Source organism: Teleopsis dalmanni, chromosome 2 (genome assembly GCF_002237135.1).
Source record: "Teleopsis dalmanni isolate 2A chromosome 2, ASM223713v2, whole genome shotgun sequence".
Classification (NCBI taxonomy): Eukaryota; Metazoa; Arthropoda; class Insecta; order Diptera; family Diopsidae; genus Teleopsis; species Teleopsis dalmanni.
In genome coordinates, this window is record NC_051847.1 from 105,822,656 (window position 1) to 105,846,226 (window position 23,571).

General features: G+C 37.6%; 3 protein-coding genes across 3 annotated transcripts; 1 reads left to right on the forward strand and 2 right to left on the reverse strand.

Annotated features, from left to right (window-relative positions):
- Positions 1 to 551: 551 nt before the first annotated feature.
- On the reverse strand, positions 552 to 1,046 carry LOC119675302. Its single transcript, XM_038086497.1, has one exon. The coding sequence runs from the start codon at positions 1,044 to 1,046 to the stop codon at positions 552 to 554; it is 495 nt and encodes a 164-aa protein (XP_037942425.1).
- A 4,262-nt stretch (positions 1,047 to 5,308) lies between these two features.
- LOC119675303 lies at positions 5,309 to 6,045 on the reverse strand. Its single transcript, XM_038086498.1, has 2 exons — positions 5,757 to 6,045; positions 5,309 to 5,643 (listed from the first exon to the last, which is right to left on the reverse strand). Exons 1-2 carry the CDS (start codon positions 6,043 to 6,045, stop codon positions 5,309 to 5,311), a joined length of 624 nt encoding a protein of 207 aa, XP_037942426.1.
- Positions 6,046 to 18,549: 12,504 nt separating this feature from the next.
- Positions 18,550 to 19,974, forward strand: LOC119675304. Its single transcript, XM_038086499.1, has one exon. It carries the CDS (start codon positions 18,550 to 18,552, stop codon positions 19,972 to 19,974), a length of 1,425 nt encoding a protein of 474 aa, XP_037942427.1.
- Positions 19,975 to 23,571: the final 3,597 nt, after the last annotated feature.

Below are 23,571 nucleotides of genomic sequence, written 5' to 3' on the forward strand. Positions count from 1 at the left end.
ATCTGTCGCATCTTGTAGTGCTTCTTTGAAAATAGTCTCCGAGTATATATTGAACAGTAATGGTGACAAAATGCACCCTTGGCGAACCCCGCGCTTTATTTCTACTTCTTGCGTTAAGTAACTATCAATGCAAACATTTGCGTACTGCTTCCAGTATAAGTTTGCTATTATTCGGATATCCTTTTCATCTAATCGGCAATGCTTCAGAATTTCTATGAGTTTGCCATGTTCCACAGTGTCGAAAGCTTTTTCGAAAACAAAACATAAAAAGATATCTCTATTATAGTCACGGCAACGTTCTATTTGGACTGGTATTCCATACAAGGCTTCTCTAGTACCAAGCCCTTTGCGAAAACCAAACAGAGTATAGATAATGCTTGCCGAGAGATAGAGATCGTACCACTGTTGCGCACGCCTTAAGTGCAATTTTCAAAAGAGATCTTCAAGCTAAAATTGCGTTTGTAGTTGAAAGATTCGTGCGCCACATCACTCACTCTCCAGTGACTGAGCGAAGCAATGTCACGATATAATTAGTGATCCTATGCCACTGATTAAACATTCTCTGCAAATCGAACTGGCAACCGAATTCGCCTGCCGCTAGACGATGTTTGAGTTCTTTTTGTATGTTGCTTCTGGTTATTTTCTGCTTTTCGATGAGTACAAGAATGTCGTGCTATCTGATGTTGATTTGTTTCTTGCTCGTCATCACAGATATAGGCAGCTTTGACCCGATCTATACTTACACGTACTGGTTTATCTTTCCATAGAATGGTCATCAGCTTATTGTCGCGATCGGTTACCTTAAATGGTCCATCGTAAGGTGCTTTGAGAGATGGTCGAACAGTGTCATCGCGTAGATAAACATGAGTACATTTTTTAAGATCTGGTTGTATAAATGTTTTTGATATGGAGTGGTTTGCCGTAGGTACTAGTCTTAGTTGCTCCATTACGTCTCGTAGTGATTGTACGAATTCCGAATTGGACATGTCTTTACTGGAACTTTCGAAAAACTCACATGGTAATCTAAGTGTCGTGCCATAAACCATTTCTGCAGGAGTCGCCTTGATGTCGTTTTTGTATACGTTTCTCAGTGCGAGTAGCACTACTAACAGTTCATCTGTCCACTTTTGTTTGGATCTGCACTTTAAAGCTGTTTTAAATGTGCGGTTCGATAATTCCGTTTGCTTGTGGATGATATGGACTTGTTCTAAGGTGTTTTGTGCCAATTAATCTCGTGAGTTCATTGAATAATTTTGACTCGAATTGTCGACCTTGGTCGGTTATTATTTCAGATGGCACGCCGTAATGTGCGATCCAACCCTCCAGTAATGTTCCCGCCACTGTGCTTGCATCATTATCGGCCATAGGGATAGCAACTGGCCATCTGGTAAAACGATCAATGCCCGTTAAACAGTAGCTAAATCCATTTGACATTGGTAATGGCCCTATGATATCGATATGTAGTGAAGAAAATCGTTACTCTGGTAGCTTGAAACAACCAAGTTGTAACGACCAGTCGTTATGTTTTGCTGAGGTATGCAAAGCGGCTGTCCAGGTTCGTTGCAATAAAATTTATGTTCGCTGAGACTAAACAAGAAAAAGGCGTAGATTTTATATATTTTATTAATACATTATTTAATTATTCAAAAACAAAACAATTATAATAGTAATAATTTAGATAAACAAAATATTATTTTTTTTGAATTATATATATATTATAAGAATTATATTATATGGATTATATATAAGATCCGTTGCTGTCAAAGATGACGATGTTTCGGCGACTGGCTCTGGCTTATCTGTTACGAAGACTCCTGTCTTTGTGCTAAGGGATGTAATAGTTTGGCTGAATGAGCCAGGTTAGAAAGTAAAAAAAAAGAAATTCAATAAGCCTGTAAACTAATATTGATCGAATTGACCAGTTGATTATCCTGATTTGATCAAATTGACCAATTTAGGCTGATTAAACCTGTGAGCTAAGGTTGATCGAATTTGACCAGTTGAACTTGTTTATCGTTTGATATCCAAGACACAAGTTGCCGTGCTTGTACAATGCGCGTTTATTTATACTCAAACGACCGAAGCTTTTCTTGTAGTGCATCGGTACATTTGCCGTTGGTATTTTTGATACTTGTTGTCTTTCGTTGCTATTGTTCGCTCGGGTGTAATTTCTGTGCTTTGTGTTTTCGTGCGTTCTTGAATTCGTCGTGCTTTGTATTTAGTTCAACCAAAGCTTTCAAGCTTGTCTTGTTTACAAACGTGTTTTGTTTATACAGTGCTGGTGTTTGTGCTTTTAATATTTATATTTATTTATTAATAAATAAATAAAAAAAAGATAAAACAAAAATTAATAAAACAAACATAAATAAAATATATATATAAATAGTGAATAAATAAGGTGCGTATATTCTTCACTTATTTAATTACATTTCTTTATATTCCAAGTTGTGTTTTTAGTTTTGTTGTTTTATTATTTTTTTATTTTCTTCAGGTCAAGTCATGCCCGCGACTCATTGACGCATGGACTGCAGGTAATGTCGTTGCATTCTTGATCTTGATAATATTTGAATAACTCTTATTCTTTCTAGGTTGGGCACAGAATTTTGTTGAGGGTGAGTTTACTTCTGGTGTTGTCCGAAATGGTGTTGGTGTTATGTTTTCTATTGACGGATTGACGTCAGATTTGTATACAAGCATATGTATGGTTGAAATTACTTTGTAGCAATTTCAACCTTTACAAAGTATTGTTTGATTATATCTGCATACCTTGGTGCGTTGGCATGGATGACAAGATTTTACCATCTTCGTTATGTCTTTCTTCATGCCTGGCCAAACGAAACGCTCACATATTTGTTTGATTGATGATTTATTTCCTGGATGCCCCAGATTGTGAACCGCCCGGAAAACTTGCTGTCGATGTCCTTGAGAAACCCAGGGACGCGCTCGTTTAGTTGACACATCGCATGCAATTGGATTCATAGAGTTTGGCATGCTGATCCACTTGAGTTCCAACGATGTCTGATTTTTGGTTAACAGGTTTTTTAATTCAGCGTCGTCTTTCTGGCTCTCAGCTAACTTGTTGAAATCGATCTGTTGGCAGCCATTTATTTCTTCAATACGTGAAAGTAAATCTGCTACGTTTTTTTTTTTCCAGCGATGTGTTGTATGTCTGTCGTGAACTGTCCTATGAAATCCAGATGCCTTGGAGATGCCTTTTCAGGTTTCTGTTGAAACGCAAATATGATAGGCTTGTGATCCGTCAAAACTGTGCATTTTCTACCTTCGATCATGTGCACAAAGTGTTTAATAGCTTGGTAGATGGCAAGCAATTCTTTTTCGTATGTGCTGTATCGTTTTTGAGTCTCGGTTAGACGCTTTGAATAAAAACCGAGAGGTTCGATCTGTCCATTTCGTATGTGGTGTAGTGCTGCACCTACTGCTGAGTTGCTTGCATCGACGTGGAGCACCAGTTTACCGTCTGTGGTTGGATGTGCTAATGTACTTGCATCTGCGAGTGCTTTTTTGTATGTGACAAAACCTTTGCATCTTCTGTCCATTCCAATTGAGTTTCGTCATTCTTTTTATTTGTTTTTATAAGTATTTGCAATGTGTTTTGAGTTGCGGCCGCACCAGGTATGAAACGTCGATAGAAATTAACCGTAGCTAGAAATCGTCTTAATTCCTGAACCGTGTTTGGTTTTGGTGATGGCTGTTTTTTTCCTATCCTCGGGGGCAATCGGTATATTATAATATGCCCTTTCTAAGTCCAGTGTTGTAAATATACACTTATCGCTTAATGTCTGCGTGAAATCTTGCTGATGGCGTGTTGGATACCGATCGGGTATTGTCTGCGCATTAAGACGTCGATAGTCACCGCAAGGTCGCCAAGTTTTATTCTTTTTTTCAACCATGTTTAATGGGCTGGCCCACTCACTCTGCGATGGTACGCATATGCCCTATTCAAGCATATATTTAAATTCGCGTTTTGCTGTTTGAAGCTTCTTCGGATTAAGTCGTCTTGGACGTGAATAAACCGGCTGACCTGTTGTCGGCAGGATTTGTGCTGTTCAGACGCCTCGTCAACCGCCGGTGACGAAGCGATTTTTAGTTTCCCGTTTTTGTGAAATTACAAGGTGGTGCGCACTTCCGTGCGTTTGAGCCGAATTTGTGATGATAAAAACAGGTTGGATACCTCGAAACTCGGTTTGCAGATCTGGATGGGGCTCGCCTGTCACGCCTAGGTGTAGCTGCCCTTGATCGTGGCCGGCGATGAATTTCATCCGATTCCATTGCATCTATTCTGTTGTTCAACTTTTCGACTGTTGCAATCAATGAATTGAGATCGAATGGGGTGCTGCACGTTGAATTGTTTACTTGCACTGCCGAAACTGAATGATAGTTGCCCATCTCGATTATCAAATCCGCCTGCTGTGCACACTTGTCTAGATCGACATCTGCAGTCGAGACTACAGCCCGAACAGCTTCAGGTAGTCGATCGAGTCATAGTTGTTTGATAGCACCATCCTTCATTTCACCGCTTGCCAAATTGCGCATTGTTCTGAGTAGCTGAGAAGGTTTTAAGTCGCCTAACTGGCATTCTTGCACCAAACGTCGCAGCTTCCGGTTTTCTGAATCGGCATAATCCTGGATCAGACGTTTTTTTATCGCTTCATATTTTCCAATCAGTGGAGGTTTCTGACAATATCTGCTATGTTTTTTAACGTAGTGCTGTCAAGGCTGCAAACCACATGATCGTATTTTGTTTGATCCGTTGTTATATAGGCGTTTCTGAACTGCGATTCCATTTGTATGAAATACAAATCTGGGTCATGCCTGATGAATGGCAGTGTTTTAACACCCAATCGGCAGATATCGCGTGAAGGTTGCTCGGGCATCGCTATCAATGTTTGATCGCATTCTGCCTCGTGTGTAGCTCCCTCAGTATTCAGCATTGTGATTGACGTAATAACAACAAGTGTAGTTGTGAAAACAACTTTTATTTAAATTATCTCTTTTTTAAATTACCTCTTTTTAATTTTAGTTCTTAAAAGAACTTTGTGTCGTGGGTCACCAATATAGATAATGCTTGCCGAGAGATAGAGAGCGTACCACTGTTGCGCACGCCTTAAGTGCAATTTTCAAAAGAGATCTTCAAGCTAAAATTGCGTTTTTAGTTGAAAGACTCGTGCGCCACAAGAGTATCACTCATTTGTTCCTCGAGTTTTGGATAAATTCTATTATGTATAATTCGGAGGAATATCTTTAACATATGACTCATCAAGCTGACTGTTCTAAAATCTGCACATGTTTATGGTATAGTTTTCTTTGGAATCATAATAAACGTAGATTGAAGCCAATGGTTTGGTATCTGGCCTGTATTATAAATATTATTAAAAAATCTTGTTAAATTACGTATGCCATTATCTATGAATAGCTTCACCAATTCTGTTGGTATTTGGTCAGAACCCACCGTTTTTCCTATTTTTGCATCATCAATTGGTTTTTGAACTTCATCTAAGGTTATATGTGGACCTAATTCATCTCTTTGATCGGGTGTCACAGATGATCGGTTGCTCGCAAATATAGTTTGGATATAATTTTTCCACATACGAAGTGTTTCGTCTTTTTCTGTTACGTATTTACCTTCGGTATCATAAGTGTGCTTCTCTTTCTTCTATTAGATGTCGTCATGTTTCTAATTTTCTTGTGTAAGTTAAATAAATCGTATCTTCTTTGATAACCCTCTATCTCCTCACATTCTTTTTTGTGAAACTCTTCTTTTGCTTTTCTAATAAGAACACGTATAGATCTGTGTATATCCTTATATTTGCGATTACCTTTATTTTTATATCGACTTCTTTCGTACATTAATTCCAGGATTTCATCTGTCATCCAAACTTCTTTCTTTCTAGATCCGACTACGCCCACTTCATTATTTGCTACTTCCATTATTGTGTTTTTAATTGTCATAGCTATTTCTTCAATGAACATGTCGTCGGGTTGTAAACTTAATAACTTCGTTTCAATTTCATTCTCAACTCGCATCCTCAAATCTGGGCTTTTTAATTTCTGTACATTGAGTTTACTCCTCGGTTGAGCTGAGCTTGTCGTTTTGAATTTAATGTTGATTTTAACAGCTAGCAAGTTGTGATCAGATGGAACATCCGCACCGGGGAAAGTTTTAGTGAATTTTATTGAGTTCTTATATCTTTCACTTATTTTTATAAAGTCGATTTGGTTACGAATGACCCTGTTTACTGTATCAGCTGGTGACTTCCAGATATAAAGTCTTCGTTTTGGCAGTTTAAAGAATGTATTGGAAATAATCAACTTATTACTTCTGCAGAATTCAGCCAAACGATTACCTCTATCGTTTCTTTCACCTAGGCCAAATTTGCCAACAATAGCATCGTCCTTGGCCTATCTTCGCATTAAAGACACCCATAACTATCAGAACATCTCTTAACTTTGTACTTCTTATCAATGATTGAATTCCTTCGTAAAATATTTCAATTTCATCATCAGGAGTAGCACATATGGGTGCGTAAACTTGAATTATATTTAAATTTATCGGCCACCCCTTCATTTGCACCACTATTATACGAGCGGAATAATGCACGACATTTGTTACCATATTTTTGAGTTCTTTTGCTATAATTACTACAACACCAGGTTTGTTTCTTCTTCCATCGTCGCCACTGTAGTACACATCATAATTGTCTATAGTACAGCTTCCGTGGTATGGCCATCGCATTTCACTTACTTCCAAAATACCAATTTCATGTTTCTGCATTTCCCGAATTGTATTATTAATTTTGCCTCTTTCGAACATACTCCTGACATTCCAAATGCCAATTTTATAGGATTTATTATTTTATAGGATTTTATTACTGAATCGCATCTTAGCTGAACGGGAGATTCTTAGCACCCCTGTCCCATTCAAGGGGCGCCCGTACTCGGGGCCGTTGTTTTGATTTTCAGCCATGTTAGATAAATTGATTCATGTTTGTTCATGTTACATTTGGAAAAATAATAGTGGTGGTTTTCCATTGCCTTCCACCGCTGTGCACATACCGTTTATATGGATACCACTGCGCTATCTGCTAATTCATGTATAACGGTACCAGTTGTCTCAACCTCTGCCTATACATAATACTGAGAAACCAGCTGCCATTCCCCAGCACTATTTGTAGCCTTTTATCGCTACTAACTTCGGAAAGCTTACAGTGGGGGTTTATTACGAAGTTTACCATCTCCTGGCTGTTTGGTCCGCGGGAGGTATTTTATTTTCCTCCTACCAGCCATTTCTGGGAGGAATTCGCTATCCGCCACCTGCGAGGCGCCCTGCAGGGATTACAGCATCCCCCGAGGGTAATCTTGGAAAGTGAAAAAGAAGGAATTTTATATTTCCTAGTGAAAAAAATGATCGTCTTTTCAGGGTTAATATCAAGGTCGAATTCCCTACACTATTCAGTTATAGTGACGAGCGTGGAATTAATGATGTTAGATAAATGTTGGGGAAATTTACTCGATGAAGCGATAGCAGTGTAATCAGCATAAGCTATTATGCTACACCGGATCGTTCTAATGGTTTCAGCAAGGTATTAACCGCTATGTTCTACAAGAGTAGAAAGAGCACACCACCCTGTGGTGTTTCCCCGACAGACTGTTCTACACGACTTAACACTTCCGATGTCGGAGGTGATAATTTTAGTTTTGAGAAGAATCTCTACAAATTTCACCAAACTGTCGTCAAGGTTCAGATTTGAAATGGTTTTTACGATACCATTACGGCACAAATGTATATTCCCTAAGACAGATGGAATGGTCAACTTGCGAAATGAGTGCATGGAGCGCTGTACTCGAATCGACAGAATTTCCTTTAGTGTATGCATGCTGTGATGAAGAGAAAAGTTCGGAGTTTATAGTGTTCCTGATATAAAGATCAAGAATTCTCTCTAGAACCTTTAGAAGAAAGGAAGATAGACTAATTGGCCTATAATCTTTAGCACTGGAGTGTGTCATACTCCCTGCTTTGGGAGTGAATACTACTCGAGCCATTTTCCAACAACTGGGGATATACATAAGTTGAGACAACTATTATATATGCTAAGAAGCCAGAAAAGGATAACAAATTCGCTCTGGTGAATATCAGCGGGAATAATGCCGTTAAGACCTGGAGAATTATATAGTTGGAAGATTTTAATAGCCCACTTGATTTGAGTGTTGGTCACTTGAAAAGCATTAGGGTTGATCAGCAGAGTTGACTTGCGTTGATGCATTAGCATAAGAAGCCATGCTTACTGAGAAGAGAGTGTGTAGAAGAATATAAAGTTTCCTTGCTAGAGTTGGTCCATTGACGCCCGAATACAATCTAGAGACTTGTGGGTGGAGTTGAGAATATTGAGCAATCGACAATTTCCAAACTGCTCTTTTCGCCCACCGAATGGCATATTTCAATTCCTTTAGTTTCTCTTTGTTATCTCAGTTACCTGTTACTTTGGCTCCATTAAAAAGTCTTCTGCAAAATTTGCGGAGATCTGCAATGGTTAGATTCCACCATAGAGATTTAGCTTTGCCCCAAAATTCTGAGAATTTGCATTTGTGGCGCCTCTAAGTGCTGAGGTGAGGAGGTCGACTGGCCGATCAATATCGGAGTAGTTAAGAATAGTGGGGGTCCAGCTGTAAACGAGACTCGAGGATCGATCGGAAAATGTACAATTCAGTAAGTTTTCTGTTGACTGGCTTTGGTGATATTTTTAATTCAAAGTTCACCGACAGGTCTAGGACAAAAGTTATGTATCTGCGGTCCAAAAAGAAGCAGTCCTGTGATACAGACTAGTTATTTAGAAAGTTTGAGGTGCGTTCGCTAATGAGAGTTATGTCGAATACTTCCTTTCTAGTAGAAATCATGAAGGTCGGTTCATTGCCTTTATCAGCGATCATAAAGTTACCTGCAAGAATGAAATCAAAAAGATCCTCACTTCGCTCGTTGAGTTCGCTCATCAGCTTCAATAATGACCTGAATCCTTTTTTGCTTGCTTCTGATATCAGAAGCTTTAGGGAGTTCTGTGGTGGCATGTAAGCTGAGACTATCCAAAGAGCCTTGGCGTCGTGTTCGATGACCATGGCTATGTTGTCGTTATCACTAAATATAGGGTGTAAAAAGGCAATGGTGTTATTTTTTTACTAAAATAAAAAATCAGGGTTTACCTTGACCTTCTACGAATACAATACATTATCCGATTGCATACAACCGCAAATTCGATTCTTTACAATTCGAGGTTTTTAGATTAGCAGGATGTCCTCACCTTTTTCATCCCGGCGGAGGGTGTGGGCTGCTGAGGCAGTTTTAGAGTGTTGGAGGTTAATTTGCACAACCTTCAACAAAACAAAATATTTTTGATCACGTTCCTTTTAAGCTGATCCTCGTCCGACATCGGTAAAGTTCGCGGGATGTATAGTGCACCTGTAAAAAAATTCGCTGACCAATTCGGATGACGCGAAAGCACTGCCTCCACTCTCGGAGGAAAGGATGCTGATTTTATCACTAACTCCGTCTTCGGAAATGTTAGTATCAGGTGCCGCAGCTCTGTCGTCAGAGGCCAGTTCTGAAAGGACAATCCCAGAGGGTTGTTGTCGCGCGACATGGTGGTCGCTTTTGTTAATTCTGAGGGTGATCAATCCGAAGTCATAGTTGATCACCCCATTACGAGCTTGAAGGGGGACAAGAGATTGTTTGTTAAGAACGACGTGGGCTTCTATGAAGTCGGCCCTGGGGTCACTGACCATCGCGATCTTCCAGTCGTGGGTTGGAAGGCCGGTGTTGCTCGGCTTGAGAAGTGAAAGTATTTCCTCAGGTGAAGAAAGTTTCTATATGAAGTTTCTTCATATAGACCCATATCCGTGCTACGCAATTTGTCGAAGGTTTTTGAAAAAGCAATTAAATAGGTGACTATCAAATTTTGTGGAAAAACAAAACCTAATTTGATATCATCAATTTGGCTTTAGAACCAGCCACTTAACAATTGAACAAGTCCATTGAATTAGTAGTATAATAGAAAAGTGTTTGAAAAAGAAGGAAGTGTGTTCGGCAGTGATTCATGATATCTCACAGGCATTTGACAAGTTATGGCATCAAGGTCTTATGAGCAAATTACGAATGCAATTGCCAGAACAATATTGCGAATTTATAGAATCTTATATAACAAATAGATATTTTCGAGTCAAACAAGAAAACTGCTACTCAAACCTAAAAGAAATTAAAGCAAGTGTTCTGTAGGGAAGTGTTCTTGGTCCCAAAACTTTTCTTTTGTTTATTAATGATATCCCAATAACAGAAAATTGTAAAATTGTGACGTTTGCTGATGATGCAGCTCTACTTTCAATTGGTTCTAATGAAATGGAATCAATTAAAACTCTCCAGCTAGCCTTTAATAATGTTCATCAGTGGTTGAAACAATGGCGATTTAAGTTTAACAATACAAAATCGGTTCATGTTGACTCTACGAATAAAAGGGTCTCCCACTACAAATTAAATATAAATGGACTGGAAATACCTTATGCGAATACAACGAAATGCTTAGGCTTGACTTTAGACTCTAAACTACGTTGGAAAGAGCATGTGAAAATGTGACAAAGAAAAAACCAGAACTTGAGCTAAAGTATGAGCAGATAAAATGGAGACGTGTTTTTCCATTCTGTAGACTTCTAACAGTTTCACTTTTATCAAATTTTATTCACTGAATATTTGGCAGCGAGTTTTTAAAAAAAACATAGGAAATTTTGTGTAAAATAAATATAAACTTGTATTATTACTTTTTATAGGTTTTTAAAAATGAAAAAAGGAAAAAGCAAGCAAAAGAAGCAAAAATTTGTACTCAAATATCAATATAGAATGTTTTAACGATAGTAAAGTTTTGAAACTTATGTTATTAGATTTATAAAAAAATTATAATAATATAAAATAAAAAAGTTTAATATAATAATTGTTATAAAATTGCATTATAATTAGTAAAACGTTGCCATTTTGTTTACTTCTTTATTTTCAATAACTGAGTTTATTCAGTGTAAATACAAATTTCTGCACTGACAACTGTCAAAAATGCATTCAGCACGTCATAATTTTACATTCAGCACGAAAAACTCACTAAAACTTGGGGAATACCATTTTACAGGAATGAGTGAACTGCGGTGAGAAATGAGTTTTTCGTTTTCGTGTGCAAAAATTTTTTTTCACAATTAAAGAATCGACCCCCTGATTTACAATCAAATTTTAGAGCCTGTATGGATTTACGTATGTTGTTGCTCACGCAACAAAAATTACACAACATAAAAATGCTGAAGTTTCACAATTAGTCAACGCAACTAACTCAGCACGGAGATTGAAACGTATAAAACCCTCTGACCTCACTAAGTAATAAATCCTTAGAGTAAATATTTATAACTTATCAACTAAAAATGCTTGTTCATCGAAGATTTGCAGATTTCTATTGGCTTATGGTTAAAAATTCCAGTCCATCAATAAATAACAATCTACTAATTTACAAAACTATAATTGTTCCAATTTGAAAATATGAAATTGAAATATGGGGAATCACCTGCAAGACTAATTTAAATACTATCCAAAGGCTGCAATCAAAATTCCTGCCAACGATAGTAGATGCAAGATGGTACATCAGAAACGATGATATTCACAAAGACCTGAATATGCCTACTGTACATGAAACAATTCAGAATAAGCAGTGCTAACCACTTATCTAAATTGCTTCAGCATACAAGTTTAGAAATGAGAAGACTTCTTGCCTTGGAACCAGGGTACAAAAAACGTCTTAAACGTATACTTCGAACCTACTTAGTATTAAATATTAAATTCAGTTGAATTCTTTGCTTTACTTTATGTTTATTAATTTATTATTATTATTTATTATTTATCTATTTATTTATCATCTATTTATTTATTTGTTTTTGTTTACTTATTTATTTACTTTTGTATTTATTTATGAAATTTGTTTGAAATATATCATTATCATTAACATGTTATCTTAAATGATGATTTAAGATAACTGAAACTTCTAAATTTTCATTTGTTAAAAATATTACTACATATCTACGATAGTTGTAATATCAACGGAATGAATAAAAAAAAGTGCTTGTTAGTCTTAAGTGTATTTACTAGTTGCATTAATAAAAATAAAGAAAGAAAAAAAAAGGCGAAGAAAGCTCCGAAGGAAGCTAGACTTTGGAGCGGGAGTGCTGTGGAATATTATCCATAGAAATGATCAAGTTTCCCAATTGCTTCTTTGTAAATATTTGCGGAGAGTTAATCAGAGCAGGCAATGTTTTTTATGTGACCCTGGTACTAGCCAGCGTCACGGCAGCAAGGTGAGGGGCCAGGGTGAAAGGCCACGACTTCCATGCAGACTTTCAGGAGAGCCCGCTTAATCTTCTTCCGGTTTACTGGGGAGATGGTGTCATCACTGTTACCAGAGTCAATTATGGCCTTAATGACTCCACTTAGAGGTTTGGAGGATTTCGAAAGGCCCAACTTTGGACGCTTCACAATGTGGACAGTATTGGTTGTCCGGCCAGTTCAGTCGACCTTTATCATTTTTGCAAAGAGGCAGAAGAGGATGGTGGAAAATTGACGGCACGAACGTTGGCGTCCGTCCCGCTTACCCAAATTATTTTTGCCTTGTCGCTTTCTGTTAGCGAAGAAAGGTCAGTGGCGTTAAGCCTTGTGAGTACTCGATGAGCTGTTCTCCGCGTTCTGTACGTCCTCATCAAGGCAGTTAGCGTGGGATTTCTCACCAGAATTGGAGTTGGTGCTGGTTGCGGGTGGAGCGGTTAGTATGTTCGCTTTGACAAGGGCACCGGCAGATGTGCAGGAGGCGGCGCTGCTACCTGGCATGAATGCCGAGGTGTTCGACAAAGAAGCAATCCTTGTCTTATCCGTCTGAGAATGTGGTCTAGACTGATGATTTACAGACACTTGCCTTACAAAGCTTGAGCGTCCCACCGAAGGGTTGGGTGTTTTGTTTTTGTAATTGTTATTTTGATTAATTATTTTAAATGGGTTCCCATTCAAAGCCGCTATCTGAAACCCGTGAGTGTAATCACCTAACGAAAACCCCACTGTTATATATGCAAGTGCAGGCAAGCCATGCGAGGGTTACACAAGTCCTTATAAAAAACGTGGTAATCTGAAGCAAACCTACACGACCAACAGAATGATGATGGATACAGAACGTACTTTGAGGCCTGTCAGGGTTTTAACGGGGCGGAGGCAGCTACAGACTTAGCCTTCAGCCGTTCACACGCGGGTGTTACCTCGTTGCTCCCTTGTTAGAAGACAGCTAGGTCAAGAATCCTATAGCCACCAGCCCAGGGCAATCGAAGTATACGGACGAAGCGGTCGTTGCCAAAGGATACTGGAGCCCATGAAAGGGATAGCATCCGGGGACGAAGATAGATCATTTTGCGTTACCCAGGGTGAACCTTGTGGAGGCGATCTAAGCTACACCCCCCACATACGCAAGTTAAGATTAGAATCTGTATAGTTATAAGGGGAATTATAAATATTTTGCCTCTAACTTTCTGTTGCTATCATTATAGAATACAATAGATACCATGGAATAAAATGGAATCCAAAGCGGAGAATTAGAGGATTGTAATGAAACAATCCTCTGGGAGGGAGTGAACATATAAGGTAAAGTGTCTTATTTCATTTAATATGGTAAATGCCAGCACGATCCTTGTTACTGTTCTCTCCAAGTTGACAGTTTTCACGTGACCCCCTCTGGATAGCTACAAGAATTCATTCGTACTGCACTAATGTATGAAACGAAATCCTCCTTATGGATTTATGAGGTTATGCTTCAGACGAAAGGGCAGTCTCGGATAATAAAATCGTTTACTGTTAATGACACACGCAAACGTTATAAGGAACATGATTAAAATATATGCACATATTGTGTATCAATAAACAACATACTTCGATTATGCCAATGCTGCACGTCAATATACAGACATTGTGCAATCAGTAAATGCACTTTTACCAAATTCCAACGTGCAATGACTTATGTCAAGCTTATGACTTATGCAAGCGCTTGAAGCAGGCGAAATGCTGCATCGACATAACGTCACCCCACTGTCCGGACTTAAGCAAAGTTGAACGACCAAAAGAAGATAGAACCAGCGAGCAATTGTTCGGCAAGCTCAGTGTGTGGAGTGGTGCCGTTGAGTCAAACACGATAAAGCGTAAAATATTTCTTAACAATACTTCGTGAAATGTTTAGTGAATAATTGTGATAGACGAAGATGTTGAGGAAATAAAAATAAAAAAGGATATTATAGAACAGTGATTAGAAACGGTTTTGACGTTTCTAATGACAATGCCCCGATGGAAGATAAAAATGACGACATCAACACTACAGCTTGAACAAATATATGACATTTAAATCGTTGTAGGAGACGCAAAAATGGGTAAGGAAGGTATCTTTGGCGCTACTGCCAGAAAGTTCAGTCTTCATACAGAGACTTCTGATAATGGAAGAAGGCTGATTGAATTCACCGCGGCTAGAAACGTGGTGGTTAGCAGTACCAGATTCCAACATTTCAACACGATAAGACAATATGGCTGTCGTCAGATCAAAACACAAGATCTCAAATTGAAAACGTAGTGATAGACGGAAGGCATGCTTTCAGTATCTTGGATGTACGTACTATCCGAGGAGCTCACATCGACTCGGATTATTATGTTGTTGCAACCAAGATTCGCAAAGGTATGTGAATAAGTGCAGTGAAAGTTAGATATCGATAAACTGCAATTACAACAGATAGCAAATGAATTCGCTACTCAACTCTCCCGTTATTTGGAAAATGAATCTAAAGAAATCGATATATGCGCACAATGGAGGTGATTGGCTATCATCGTAGACAAAGAATCAACTGGTACAACCAAGAGTGTCGTGATGCTACAGCACAGAAAAATGCAGCATATCAACCTACTCTGCGATCAGTTGCGACGCGCGGTGCTTAAGAAAGATATCAGCAAATGAAAAGGGAAGAGAAACGTTTTTCAAGACGAAAAAAGAAGTAAGCAGAAAGAAGTGAGTATGAAGAGCTGAAGAAGCTGGACGACAGGAATATGGCTCGAAAATTCTACAAAAAAATCAAAAGCCTTACAAATGGTTATAAACTCGGAATTATTTTATATTATTAATAGTTTTGACGTGAAGTCGCCTAACAACTGGTACTGCGGCCAAAAGAATATGTTTATGTTTGTATTTAATTAATATTATTTTATATTTTTGTTTTTTTTGTTATGATATTTGGTTACATGTGTTTACATATTATTTGGGCCAACGCTGCGACCAGTCATTGATCAACGAAAAGTGCAATTTTGCATTATCAGCTTTTCTTGTTGGTCAATGCACTGAAGAAAGTGTGTAATATGTTGGCCTATATTTATGTCAGCACAGCGTAGGCAAATTTATTTATTTGTGAATTATGCATTAATATTTATTGTCAATTAATGCATAATTTAATAGCTTGTTAATAAAATAATTTTGTATAAATATAAGAAATAATTTTAATAAAGTTCAGAAGGAACAGAAAAGAAAAAGAAACGAAATCAATTATAACTTTCTTACTTTCTCGCATCGATTAGTTTGGGTTTCAAGTGCTCAAACTAATCAACATAGAAAATACAAGTAGTTTGGGTTACAAGTGCTCAAACTACTTTACACATAAAAATTGGCTACCAAGCTAACACAGATTAAGGATCTGGGTTAGCACCAAGTAGCGTACATTTTTTGGTGACACCGACGTGATTATTGATATAATATCAATTTTCATTTCATTATCCTGACGAAGAACACTTCGAAGGAGTCAATTACCTACAAAAGGACACACCAAAAGGTCTACTTATTAACCAGCTGAAGTATTTATTCATCGGAATTTTCGGACCGAAAATTCAAACATCGCCATGGATGTGTTATTAAAGAAGCAGTCAGAGCTCGGTACAGAGATTGAGCGACTGATAACCAACTTTAAAAAGGACTCTAGTATCCGGAAGCAGGATACCATTTACTATGAAGACCGACTAAAGAAGCTAAATTCCCTATGGAATGATTTTGAAATAAATGATGCTGAAATCAAAGCATTGCCACAACCTGAACTCGAACACGAGTATTTCAGTACAGGTTACTTTGAAAAAATCTCCAATCTAGTAGTCAAATATGATGAACGATTCAAGTTGGAGAAATCAAGGCTAATCCCAAAACCACAGGACGGGAAGCCAGTAGTAAGCCCAAGAGGGTCAAACAAAGCTACATCGCTCATGCGAAACATCAAAAAGCAATCCTCATTAATGCATGCATTACGCGCAAGCATAGATGAAATTTATGAGGAAATTACCATAAAACATCATCCTAGTTATTATGATCTGAAATATTCTCTGATAGAAAAATATCAGAAGGATCTGAGGGATAACAATGATGAAATATGGTCATCAGCCGACGCAGAAGACATCGTCGGATATACTTGGGATCAATACTATTCAACGGATAAAGATGCCCAAAACGCGTTGATTTATTTTAAAATAACACAGTCAACCAACTGAAGGATTGACGGCAGCAACTCAACAAATCAGACTTCCAAAAATAGTTTTACCAACATTTGATGGAGACTATTTGAAATGGATTGAATTTAGAGATTTGTTTCAAAAATTAATCCATGATCAATCAATAAGCGCAGTTCACAAAATGTTCCATCTATCTACAAATTTGGCGGGTGAGCCGAAAGCCCTCATACGGCATCTGCCAATTTCCGAGCAAAATTACAATATAGCTTGGGATATTCTGTCAAATCGGTATGACAACAAACAACTCTTGGTGACAGCATTACTAAATAAATTGTTATCACAACCAAATATAACAATTGAATCAGCAAGCAGTCTTAAGGGCATACATGATGTTACAAAAGAATGTTATTATGGATTAGCAGCTCAAGGTATTGATGTTAAATCTTGAGACGCCATAATGGTTCACGTAATTATTAGAAAGCTAGACAAAGCTTCACATACAGCATTCGAGCAATCGTTAGAAGACAGCCGAAGAATAATTTCATTAAAAGAATTATTGCGGTTCCTAGAAGGAAGATTTCAGGCATTCGAATCAATGACGAATGGAAACCACAAACAAAGTCACAAACCACGACATCCAGCAGTAGCACTTGCAGCTACAGACTCAGGATCAAAATGTATTACTTGCAATAGTAGTCATCAATTATTTTCATGTGAAACTTTCAAACGTAAATCCATACAACAGAAGTATGATTTACTAAAACGTCATAAATTATGCACAAACTGCATGAAACCTGGTCATATGGCATTACAATGCTCCAGCAGGAGTTGTACTATATGCCAAAGAAGACATAATACACTGTTGCATCAAAATAGACACCCAGTTCAACCATCAAATCATAAGTTAGTTCAAAACACTTCAAGGCCACTTGCACAAACAACTCTAATGTCATCCATCAATCATGGTCATACCAGTTGTGTTCTTTTGGGAACAGCAAAACTTTTAGCATCTAACTCTAATGGAAGAACAGTCGAGTGCAGAGTAGTATTGGATTCAGGTTTACAAATAAATATTGTGACTGAACGACTGGCATCCAGATTGGGTCTGCAAGTAAGCTCCAGTTCGATTTGCATCGAAGGCATAGGGATAGGTAAATTCAGTTCTAAAAGTCGTACAACACTTTCTGTGCAATCAAAAGCGACCGATTACAAAATAATACTTGAAGCATTTGTGTTGCCAAAAATTGTATCCAATCAACCATCGCAACACTTACAAATTTCAAATTGGAATCTGCCCAATAATATCCAATTAGCAGATCCTACATTTTATAAGTCTGACAAAATTGAAATGTTGCTTGGAGCAGAATTTTATCATCAATTCCTAAGTCCTGGTAAAATACAACTTTCAAGGGAACTACCAATTCTACAGAACACTGTGCTCGGATGGATCGTATCTGGAAAAATCCAAAATGCTAACACAATGATTGCAACATGTGGAATAGCATCAGAAGATAGTTTAGAAAATGCAATATAACAACTTTGGAAGGTTGAAGAAGTTGATACTCACTCAAAGGTCTTGTCAATAGCAGAGCAACAATGTGAAGCTCAATTCACTCAAACTACATATCAGAATGTTACGGGACGATTCATCGTACGTCTTCCTTTTATAAATGACAGATTCGCTTTGGGAGATTTGAAAGACATTGCTACAAATAGATTTCTAGCACTAGAGCGTAGACTTTCAAAGGATAGTCACCTCAAACGACAATACATAGAGTTTTTAGATGAATATGAAAAATTGGGACATATGACCGAAATAGATATTGAAAGGATTATGTCACCACATTACTTTATCCCACACCATTGTGTGCTTAAACCCGACAGTACCACCACCAAGTTACGTGTGGTATTTGATGCATCATCCAAAACAACATCATGTTGTGTTTACAACAGACATTGAAAAGATGTACCAACAAATACTTGTACATCCAGAAGACAGACAATGTCAGCTTATCGTTTGGAGAAATGAACCAAGTCAACTTATAAAATACTTTGAACTCAACACAGTAACATATGGTACTAGATCAGCACCGTATCTAGCAACCAAATGTTTGCAAGTTTTAGCTGATGACAATATGCAAAATTCATTCCTCACCACTGGAGTGGACTTTTGCGGACCTTTTTGGATACATTACAGAATCCGAGGCAAGAAACCACACAAGGCATACATTGCTGTGTACTGTTGTTTTACAATTAAAGCAGTTCATCTCGAAGCATTCATCGGATCACTGAAACGTTTTATTGCTCGAAGAGGACATTGCAAGAATTTGTTTTGTGACAATGCCACAAATTTCGTGGGAGCAAGCAATCAATTACTTGAACTTGCAGACTCAATTCAAACAAGCAAGGCAGAAGAGAAGATAATTAATGAATGCAATGAAAGAGGAATAACATTTAAATTTATACCTCCTCGTGCACCACACTTCGGTGGACTGTGGGAAGCAGCAGTCAAATCAGCAAAACACTTATTGATACGAAGTACTAAGACCACGTCACTAACATATGAGGAACTAGAGACTGTGGTATTAGAAGTTGAAGCAATACTGAACTCTCGACCATTGACACCTATGTCGAGTAATCCGAATGACTTGTCAGCACTAACACCTGGTCATTTCTTAATCGGAGAACCACTCACAGCAATGGCAGATGCAAAGGCCCAATCAGGAAATATAAATCTGGTGACAAGGTGGAAATTAGTTTCTCGCCTCAAATTGAACTTTTGGGAACGTTGGAAAACCGAGTACCTCACTGAACTACAATGTCGACACAAATGGAAAGCAGCCAATCCAAATATAAAAAAAGGTACCCTTGTAATCATCAAGGAAGACAATGTTCCTACATTAAAATGGCCGCTTGGACGTATTTCAAAGGTATATAAGGGAGATGACGGTCTTGTTCGCGTGGTTGATGTTAAAATGGCTTCAGGAACTCTAAGACGTCATTTGACAAGACTAGCGCCTCTGTTTCCAGCCGATAACCAATCTCCTGTTTCTGATGAACAACTTTCAAAAAGTTTTACAAAAGCGAATTCGAAAACAACACACGAAGGCGCAGTTCAAGACGAGCCACCTAAAAAGTATTCACGGCCAATGTCTAATTCATTACTGTGCACAATGTTATTATCTCTATTATTCCTGCCATTGGTATTAGGGAATTCAGTGAATGTAACACGTTTCGACAATAATTTAGGAATATACTTTGAATCCATTGGCTTGATGAAAGTAGCAACGGCAGAATGGAAAATGATTGTTTACTATGATCTTCATCCATATTGGACCGAAATGGACTCATTCAACAACGGGACTAAAACCATCAAACGTTTATGTTAAGAATTACAAAACCAGCTAACTAAGGAAAACTTGACGTATCTTCCCTCTAGAGTGCGATTAAACAGTATTCATCATCATACGATAAGTTATTTGGCGTTGTTAATTTCTATAACAATAATAATAATCATTTCTTGGAAAACCAAACATAACATATGTCAGAAACACACAATAAGCGAAATTTCAACACGAGGAAATGATATGCAGAATGCAGAATTACGTCAACAAAATTTGGACTTCACTGTGACCACAACCTAGGACAAGTTGAGTTGGCACTCAACGGCGGGGAGAATGTTTATGTTTGTATTTAATTAATATTATTTTATATTTTTGTTTTTTTTGTTATGATATTTGGTTACATGTGTTTACATATTATTTGGGCCAACACTGCGACCAGTCATTGACCAACGAAAAGTGCAATTTTGCATTATCAGCTTTTCTTGTTGGTCAATGCACTGAAGAAAGTGTGTAATATGTTGGCCTATAATTATGTTAGCACAGCGTAGGCAAATTTATTTATTTGTGAATTATGCATTAATATTTATTGTCAATTAATGCATAATTTAATAGCTTGTTAATAAAATAATTTTGTATAAATATAAGAAATAATTTTAATAAAGTTCAGAAGGAACAGAAAAGAAAAAGAAACGAAATCAATTATAACTTTCTTACTTTCTCGCATCGATTAGTTTGGGTTTCAAGTGCTCAAACTAATCAACATAGAAAATACAAGTAGTTTGGGTTACAAGTGCTCAAACTACTTTACACATAAAAATTGGCTACCAAGCTAACACAGATTAAGGATCTGGGTTAGCACCAAGTAGCGTACATTTTTTGGTGACACCGACGTGATTATTGATATAATATCAATTTTCATTTCATTATCCTGACGAAGAACACTTCGAAGGAGTCAATTACCTACAAAAGGACACACCAAAAGGTCTACTTATTAACCAGCTGAAGTATTTATTCATCGGAATTTTCGGACCGAAAATTCAAACATCGCCATGGATGTGTTATTAAAGAAGCAGTCAGAGCTCGGTACAGAGATTGAGCGACTGATAACCAACTTTAAAAAGGACTCTAGTATCCGGAAGCAGGATACCATTTACTATGAAGACCGACTAAAGAAGCTAAATTCCCTATGGAATGATTTTGAAATAAATGATGCTGAAATCAAAGCATTGCCACAACCTGAACTCGAACACGAGTATTTCAGTACAGGTTACTTTGAAAAAATCTCCAATCTAGTAGTCAAATATGATGAACGATTCAAGTTGGAGAAATCAAGGCTAATCCCAAAACCACAGGACGGGAAGCCAGTAGTAAGCCCAAGAGGGTCAAACAAAGCTACATCGCTCATGCGAAACATCAAAAAGCAATCCTCATTAATGCATGCATTACGCGCAAGCATAGATGAAATTTATGAGGAAATTACCATAAAACATCATCCTAGTTATTATGATCTGAAATATTCTCTGATAGAAAAATATCAGAAGGATCTGAGGGATAACAATGATGAAATATGGTCATCAGCCGACGCAGAAGACATCGTCGGATATACTTGGGATCAATACTATTCAACGGATAAAGATGCCCAAAACGCGTTGATTTATTTTAAAATAACACAGTCAACCAACTGAAGGATTGACGGCAGCAACTCAACAAATCAGACTTCCAAAAATAGTTTTACCAACATTTGATGGAGACTATTTGAAATGGATTGAATTTAGAGATTTGTTTCAAAAATTAATCCATGATCAATCAATAAGCGCAGTTCACAAAATGTTCCATCTATCTACAAATTTGGCGGGTGAGCCGAAAGCCCTCATACGGCATCTGCCAATTTCCGAGCAAAATTACAATATAGCTTGGGATATTCTGTCAAATCGGTATGACAACAAACAACTCTTGGTGACAGCATTACTAAATAAATTGTTATCACAACCAAATATAACAATTGAATCAGCAAGCAGTCTTAAGGGCATACATGATGTTACAAAAGAATGTTATTATGGATTAGCAGCTCAAGGTATTGATGTTAAATCTTGAGACGCCATAATGGTTCACGTAATTATTAGAAAGCTAGACAAAGCTTCACATACAGCATTCGAGCAATCGTTAGAAGACAGCCGAAGAATAATTTCATTAAAAGAATTATTGCGGTTCCTAGAAGGAAGATTTCAGGCATTCGAATCAATGACGAATGGAAACCACAAACAAAGTCACAAACCACGACATCCAGCAGTAGCACTTGCAGCTACAGACTCAGGATCAAAATGTATTACTTGCAATAGTAGTCATCAATTATTTTCATGTGAAACTTTCAAACGTAAATCCATACAACAGAAGTATGATTTACTAAAACGTCATAAATTATGCACAAACTGCATGAAACCTGGTCATATGGCATTACAATGCTCCAGCAGGAGTTGTACTATATGCCAAAGAAGACATAATACACTGTTGCATCAAAATAGACACCCAGTTCAACCATCAAATCATAAGTTAGTTCAAAACACTTCAAGGCCACTTGCACAAACAACTCTAATGTCATCCATCAATCATGGTCATACCAGTTGTGTTCTTTTGGGAACAGCAAAACTTTTAGCATCTAACTCTAATGGAAGAACAGTCGAGTGCAGAGTAGTATTGGATTCAGGTTTACAAATAAATATTGTGACTGAACGACTGGCATCCAGATTGGGTCTGCAAGTAAGCTCCAGTTCGATTTGCATCGAAGGCATAGGGATAGGTAAATTCAGTTCTAAAAGTCGTACAACACTTTCTGTGCAATCAAAAGCGACCGATTACAAAATAATACTTGAAGCATTTGTGTTGCCAAAAATTGTATCCAATCAACCATCGCAACACTTACAAATTTCAAATTGGAATCTGCCCAATAACATCCAATTAGCAGATCCTACATTTTATAAGTCTGACAAAATTGAAATGTTGCTTGGAGCAGAATTTTATCATCAACTCCTAAGTCCTGGTCAAATACAACTTTCAAGGGAACTACCAATTCTACAGAACACTGTGCTCGGATGGATCGTATCTGGAAAAATCCAAAATGCTAACACAATGATTGCAACATGTGGAATAGCATCAGAAGATAGTTTAGAAAATGCAATATAACAACTTTGGAAGGTTGAAGAAGTTGATACTCACTCAAAGGTCTTGTCAATAGCAGAGCAACAATGTGAAGCTCAATTCACTCAAACTACATATCAGAATGTTACGGGACGATTCATCGTACGTCTTCCTTTTATAAATGACAGATTCGCTTTGGGAGATTTGAAAGACATTGCTACAAATAGATTTCTAGCACTAGAGCGTAGACTTTCAAAGGATAGTCACCTCAAACGACAATACATAGAGTTTTTAGATGAATATGAAAAATTGGGACATATGACCGAAATAGATATTGAAAGGATTATGTCACCACATTACTTTATCCCACACCATTGTGTGCTTAAACCCGACAGTACCACCACCAAGTTACGTGTGGTATTTGATGCATCATCCAAAACAACATCAGGGCAATCTCTCAATGATTTACTACATATCGGACCAACTGTTGAAAGTGAATTACTGTCT